Below are 7,720 nucleotides of genomic sequence, written 5' to 3' on the forward strand. Positions count from 1 at the left end.
CACACACACACACACACACACACACACACACACACACACACACACACACACACACACACATACAGTATTCCCAAGTAGGTCTCCTAAAGTAAAAAAAAATGGTTGCATGTATGCAAGTGGGGAGGGGGAAGTTGAGTCAACCACAGATGGACAGACAGATTTGTGCACACAAACTTTAATGTACACACAAATGGGCACATCAAGACAGACCATGTTCTTCATTATTCATACGTGATGCCTCTGTTTTAAGCAGAGCTTTTATTCCAGACGAGCAGCATTTCACACATTAAGTGTCTTACAAAATAAAGTGTGATGCGTTTTTATAAGTGCGTGTGTCTCTGTGTCTCTCGTTGTGCACATGCTCTTAGAGCAGTGATGCTGGAGGTTAAGTGGCTGTAGGAAGAACAACTCCTTTCACTCAAAAGACCCTCACACACTCCCTCCTGTGACATCATCCCTTCAATTTAATTTACTTGGCACCTCTGAGGCAGTTGGTTTAAAAGAAAAAAAGATGGTGATTATCTCCGCTAGTCGCTTTACAAAACAAAATGAGGTTAGGGTTTGCAGAAAACACACTCAAGAGATGATGTAGGGGGTCTCTGTTATTATGCCTTGTAAGGAAATTAGTCTTGTGCCTGTCTGAACCTTTTTATGGGTGAAGCCACACTGGTTGGCGAATTGCCTTTACTTTTCTATTACCTTTCTCATCTCCCTCTGTCCATGCCCCTCATTTCCTCAACTTCTCTCTTCTTTTTAATTTCCTCTCCTCTCCTTCTCTCAGGGTATATGGAGCTGTATCCATGGTGTTCATATAGATATGAAGAAGAAAACGCCTGAGCTAGACTTCAGTCCTCAAGCCAACATGCTGCACTTGCTTAAGTCTGCCAAATCAATCGCTATGTCTTCGCCCAAACGCAACACTGTCCTCCTACAACCGAGCATCCTAGACATGATGTCAGGAAAAGGTATTGTAGGACTTTTATAAATGGTGAAAAACACTCTCAATGTTTAAACAATTTAAATCAAATGCTCTCTCTTCTAGCATTAGACAAACAAGATGTCAATGTGAGCATGTGCAAAAGTGACACCCTTATCCTTGTGGTGTCCACAATGTAATCAGATCAGCCGGATCGGATGTTATCAGTCCATTAAATGGACATTATTAGYGGTTATCAGTCCCATAGAAGGGSTTCAGACTGTCCCGACAGTGCTCCTTAGTGGGTTACCAGTGCCATTTATGTGGAATGCAACAATCTGTTACCACCGGAGTCTAGTCTACTTCATCGTTACCCGTGTCATTTTCTCTAAAATTAACCTTAGTGGCTTTCTGCCTCATATTAACAAGCTGACAGTCTGAAGCCATTCTATGGGACAGAGAACCCACTAGGCGGCACAGTCGGGACAGTCTGAAGCCATTCTATGGGACTGATAACGGCTAATAATGTCCATTCAATGGATGATAACATCCAAAGCGGGTGTCTCAGATTGACCGTGGAGCACACACATGCCTTGTGACTGACAAAGCACAAGAAGGCACATTATGCATGCTAAAGCAATAGATAATCTATTAGCTAGCTGGCCAGGCAGCTTTCCAAACATCCATCTATTGTATCTGTTGTCTGAGGAGTGTGTCTTCTTGTCTCCTAGGTAACTCACTCCATAGTCTGCCTCAGAAGGGTCCTGGTCTCTATAGCAACGCTGCAGGTCCACAGGGATTCCTGTCATTGTCCGGGAGACATAAAAACCACCTTAATAACGCTGCACCATTTCCCGGACAACCGAAAGGCCCCACTCACCAGACCAGTCCCAACAAACCTCAGCTGTCAATCACTAATGACAATGGCCAGAACCGCCTTCCAGGGCCAGCCATCACTGCATCAAAGCCACGAGCCCTGTGGAAGAAAAGCGTAGAGACACTGAAGACTCAACCAAGTGTCGTTTCTCCGGGCCAGAGCCCCACCCCTGCTTCAGGGAGCAGCGGACCTCCAGCTATGAAGAGCCAGCGCTACCTGCCTGAAGATCCTCAGCACTCCGACATGTCCGAGTGTTCGAGTCGACCACCTTCACACAAAGATTCGGACTCCATGGCCGTGAGGGGCGGGTTCAAGCCGATCAATCAGCTGAGGAAGAGGGGTGGAGGTGGTGGTGGAGGCGGAGGAGCCAAGATTTACTCCATTGACTCTGACCAGGCAAGTCTGCAGTCAGTTCCTCCATACCAGAGAGACAGCCAGGGGGGAGGTGATGACCGTAGTTACCCCCCTGACCTCTTTCCACCTGACAGCACTTACTTACACCAGTCGGATGCGCCGATCATGCAGCTGAGCGCCAGCCTACTGCACCACAGCCACAGCGCAGAGGCTGACCTGCACTCCCTGAAGGACAAGAAATACAGTACCTACACTCACAGCAGGTAGGGTTTCCCCAAAACACAACACTAAAGCATGACTCACATGCATAAAATGTCTTTATTTTTATGATGAGGGTTGTTTTTGTTCTTTTCTTGCTCAGTGTAAAGGACAAGCCTGGGGGTTCATTTGATGCTCCAGCTGGGGGTTCGGGGACACAAGGCACCAGGCCAGGTCATTGTCGTACCTGCCTAACCAAGCTCAGTGGTTACTCTGGCCTGTACACTGTTCGTTCGCCGCAAACTCGCTGTGATGCTTGTGCCCACCTTGGAAACCTGTACGACATCAGCGAGGACCACCTTCACTCGCACTACTCCCATACTCACCCGCACAGTGGGGACATGTTTACTCACTACCATCCCCAGAGTGAGCTGGGCCTGGTGGGCGAAGGAGACGGACTTGTCAGCCACTTCGAGCCCACCCCCTCCTCACCGTCGCCCATCCCCACCTCCTCGTCCGCCCAGCATCTCCAGCTGAGTCGTCAGCACTCCTATGAGAACATGCTTCCAGATGGCGTTCCGGAGCGGCAGCCGCAACCTCACGYCCACATGAGAGGACTGAGCTTGCCTGACAGGGACCGGGACAGGGAACTGACCCTGGACGATGGGGCTTATGCCAACGTTCTCACTATGCGCTCCGATCGTCCATACAGCAGCCGCAGCCCACCCTCTCCGTCCCCCTCCCACCACCACAGTCTGGACATCCCCATGCCTGTGCCCCGGCGCTCAAAAAGCCTTCTGCCTGATCGTCCGTCACACAACCCTTTCCTGCAGTCGGCCCCCGGCACAGCACAACGAGACCCCGCCTCCCAGGCTGCCACTCGCCTGCCGCAGAGGAGTTCCACCCACGACATCTACAAGCAGAGGATGCCTATGACGCTCACACTTGGTAACCATGGCAGTCATCACATCAACCAGCACRGCGGCCATGTCGACCAACAGGTGTTCTACTCTCAGCAGGAGCCTCCTGTGGTAGCCTACATGGTTCCACCTGCAGCTTCTCAGCCAATGAGCTATGTGACAGCACCTCGAGCCTCGAGCGCAGGTGGCAACCGACCCCGGCTTTACCGCCGCATGCCCAGCATTGAGTCGGATGTCTGAGAGACAACAACAACACACTTCATCTCACGGAGACACGCTAACACACGAGCATGCAAGGAAAGGGTGTGTGTTACTGGACCAGGCAGTCTCTGATTCTAAGCACATACTGGAAAACACACACAGAGACACACACAGACACACACACACACACACACACACACACACACACACACAAGTGAAAGACAGAAAGGTCAGCACTAGACTAAAAGATAAACAATGATGCTGAATAAATACATCATTGTTTCTTTATTAAACCCTCTTTAAGGAAGCGAAGCGGGCCACAGGGACACCTGGAGGCACAATACGAGACAAGTGTGTGTGAGTGTCAGTGTGTGTACTAGCCCCAAGCTGTGGGCAACAGGGCACAAACTGACAACGTGTCTGACGAGGCAGATGGAAGTCCTGGTGGAATAAGAGGGGACACTGTACTTGGAGTCTAACGCTAACAGTGGGATCTAAAGGCGACTGTGTTCGAAAGACCAGCCAACCTGTCCCGCCATCTCGTCAGCCTCTTGGAGATAAAGTGGTCACTGAAAATCTATTTCTTTCTGAGATCACACATTCACACACACACTCGAGTCCCCTAAACCACCCCCTTTACTTCACCCCATCTCCAGGAGTCTCCTGTTGCACTATGATTTCTCCAGTCAACCCATAATGTTGTCTGAGCCTCCTAACTGCACTGCCGGCATGGCTTAAAGAGTAGTCAACGACACTAAAATAATCCTCGACTTGAATGGAAATTGCTATCCAAGTAAGACTAGACTGGAAGGCAGGAGTCAGGAAACACATCTAAGTAGTCTGTGAGCTCCTGCCTTGAGATGTACAAACACTTGAACACACACGAACACAATAAAAAAAAAAAAAACAGATGCTATGTCTGTTTTCAAGGGAAAGTTAAAACTTTAGACTGTTTGCTATTGTTGATGTTAGCTAAATGAACATTCCAAAAAAGAAAAAAAGAAAAAAAAACAATGGTGGACCAAACCTGGCCACCAGTCAAAGCCTCTCAGGATGAGAGTGTGTGTTCTAGTGTTTCTAGATCTAAAGACAATACAGTACAGCATCTTTGCTTCCTCTCTTAGCTAACCTTCAGGTCTTACTGCATGCTTCCTACTGCCCTGTGTTACAGTTAAACTCCAATACAGGGTCATATATGCACACATTTACACCCGCACAAACAACACATGCACATACACGTACACACACGCTCATACGCAGTAGTCTAGGATCATAGATTAGAGTGGGTGGGTGTGTGAAGCTATCAGATAGCTTCTCTCTGTGCACTTTGTAGATTTTGTACCCCCGCCACCCACACAGACGTTTGACCAAAAACACTTTTGTATTGAAAGATATGARTATTCTCAATCACTCGCTGGATAGATGTTTTTCCTTACTTTTTATTTTTTATTTTATTTCTCTTTACCGTTGGGTTTTAGAGCATTTCTAAAGGGCGCCGCTCTTTCAGTTTTCCAGAAGCAGGAGTTTTAYGGTATCATGCAAACAGTACACACAACACAGACTCTTAATGTTTCTCTCCTCTTTTTTCTATTATTCTTAACTTTTCTTATCTCTCCTTCTAACCTTTCCTCCTTCTCTCATCAGATCATTTTTGTTTATTCTCTCGATAGCTTCCTCTTGCTCTTTTCCTGCTTCCTACTGTAGAGTAGCTAAAATATCAAAAGAGTAAAGTTCAGTCTTGGTGTTTTAAAAAAAACTCCACATGTTGCTGAAAATCACGTAATATCAGTAGTTGTGAGGATTCATCCAATTTAACGCCGTCTTTTATAGGAGACAGTGTTGTTTCTAATAACTTTCTATGTAATACAAAAAAAATAAATAAATTTGAGGCCTGTTTGATGTTTTTTCGTGGTGAATTTTCAGACATGAGTGTATCGCTGGAGCAGTTTTGACTCATCAAATAAATACTCCTAGACTAGCGTCCCAAATGAGCGGCGGTGATGGCGGCTCTTTCTGTTGGCGAGAAACACGACGCTGCATTTTGACGGAGTGGGGCGCATGGCAAAGTGGAGTTTGTAAAGTGACTCGTTACAGAGGCAGCACACACACGTGCGAGCTCGCACTCGACAAGCTGGCAAAGTGTGTATGAGTGTTTTAGAAATCCATAATCTACTGAGTAAGGGCATTGATTTTTCAGCACAAGGATTTTGATGGAAACTGGACTTGATATCCCATTAGCTGAGTGTCTGTCTCTATTCTCTCTTTTGCTACTCTCTTTTTTCTCTCTCGCACATGAACAAACACACCCACTTATATACAGTACATTAGCCACAAAGAATGCAAGACAGTCTGAATCAAAAACAGAAGAAAAGAAAATGCACCTTTAAACGGTGAGCGCTGCCCCTCTTTTTGATAATCTTAACAGGTTTGTTGTGTGAGTTATATGCACAATATCAGGTTGCAATATTATACTTCTGTACAGAAAAATCTTTGTTTTAAATGTTAGAAATTGAGTTCTTTTTGTTTGATTTGAATGGTATTAAGTATTAATCTCATTTCAAATACAACGTGGCTTTTTTAAAATTCTGCTTCTGACAAAAAGAAAAAAAGAAAAAAAAAAGAAAAAGGCATGTTTTAGATTTTTCTGTGATTTTATTTCCCTGGAGTGTTGCTGGTTGGGACTACACTGTACAGTCGTCACTACTGGGTTAACTCCTAGTTAACTATGTGGGGTCAGCTAACCTGTTAACTCAACACACATCGCTGGGTCTTTCATCTGAATCCCACTCAATGACTGTCCAGCCTGTGTGGTTGAAACAAAAACCCCATCCCACCCACAGTGTTCTCCTCCACAGCTAGTCTGAGTTTTTCCATGTTGGAGTGTGAGTGTGTGTGCATGTGTGTGTTTAGTGTGCTTGTCTGTGTGTGTGGGTGTGTTTTACACTGTGCAGGCATTTGTATAAAACAGAGAATGTGTGTATTTAGAGGTTGTGTGTGTGTGGGTGCGTGTCCTATTTGGTATACTCTCTTTCGTCCCACACGCAACATTTGACCTTGCTGTTACCCATATTACAGTTACACACACACACACAAACATGCGTGTGTATGTCCTGGTTATGAGAGCATGTAGAGGTTTTGTATGTCCACCCTCACACATATTTTTACACCACCTTTTTTGTTATTTATTTGTTTGTTTTCTTGATTTCATTTTAATTGCATGATGTACTACTTGTGTTTCTGGTGGTACCTATTTTGCTGCAACACATTTTTTGTTTTATTTTGTTTTTTACCCTGAGATGGACCTTCTGAGCTACATGTACCAACATGTACCCCCTCCACCCTGACTGTACCAACTTCAATCATTGTGGCTCCTGGCCGTGATGTGAGCGGCGCGGCACATGACTGGCTCTCGCACAATGCCAGCCGCCGTCGAGAAATATGTTCAAATATGGTTCCAGAAAGTCGAGATTTTTAGATTGGCCTCACTGTTCGTGTGTACAGTATTGAGTAGAAGGGGTATGTTGGTGTGTAGTCCTGTGGGTCTCCCTGCTGTGTATCAAACTTGTGTATAAGTTCAGGGGTTTCAAAGCTATAGTTGTGTTGTAAATACTACCTTATCACTCAGTACCTCTGTACAATCTGTAAATAAGTAAAGGTTACATTTTTCTAATGCCTGAGTCTTGTAGTTGATCTGTCTATCTGCCTATTTGTTTATCCAAGCTAGCCACATAAATAGATAGCTATTGGGGTGCTCCATTTGTTCTCAGAAGTTGGATTTTTTGAGTTTCAAGATTGAAAGATAACTGAAAGCCAAAGACCCCCTGAACAGCCTCAAAATCCAACATGGCTGTCTCACTTGTGATAAGCTGTGAAAGCTGCAGCATTTAACCTTTTATTTGTTGGTATTCATCTCAGTCACACACATAGTGCTGTTTATGCTCTGAGTATGTTGCTGCAGTGTTTACATATATAGAAAGCAGAGAAATACACTGTTATTGGTATTAACCCAATGTTTTTCAGACTTGCAATCTGAACAAAAGTCAGTTCTGACGTCACTCCCAGATTAAAGTTACAACGTCCGAGGTAATTTTTGGGCAGGAATTTCTATTTCGCTAGCTAGCCATTAGTAGCTTGCAATGTAAACTGCTATCTTTAAACTTTTTGAGGATAAAGGGGTAGTTTGATTTTTTATTTTTTTGAAATGGGTACCTGTATCTTACAAAGGCAATGAGAGGGTAAGCCTCCCACACAAAC

General features: G+C 45.2%; 1 protein-coding gene across 1 annotated transcript; it reads left to right on the forward strand.

Annotated features, from left to right (window-relative positions):
- Positions 1-781: 781 nt before the first annotated feature.
- Positions 782-7,136, forward strand: LOC106537395 (glutamate receptor ionotropic, NMDA 2A; the record flags this gene model as incomplete). Its single annotated transcript, XM_014034777.1, is given in 3 exon segments — positions 782-965; positions 1,648-2,410; positions 2,509-7,136. Coding segments are annotated over 3 exon segments (1,944 nt in total), but the record flags the coding sequence as incomplete, so codon positions are not given.
- Between the last annotated feature and the right edge of the window lie 584 nt (positions 7,137-7,720).

Source organism: Austrofundulus limnaeus, unplaced genomic scaffold (genome assembly GCF_001266775.1).
Source record: "Austrofundulus limnaeus strain Quisiro unplaced genomic scaffold, Austrofundulus_limnaeus-1.0 Scaffold2291, whole genome shotgun sequence".
In the NCBI taxonomy this organism is placed as follows: domain Eukaryota; kingdom Metazoa; phylum Chordata; class Actinopteri; order Cyprinodontiformes; family Rivulidae; genus Austrofundulus; species Austrofundulus limnaeus.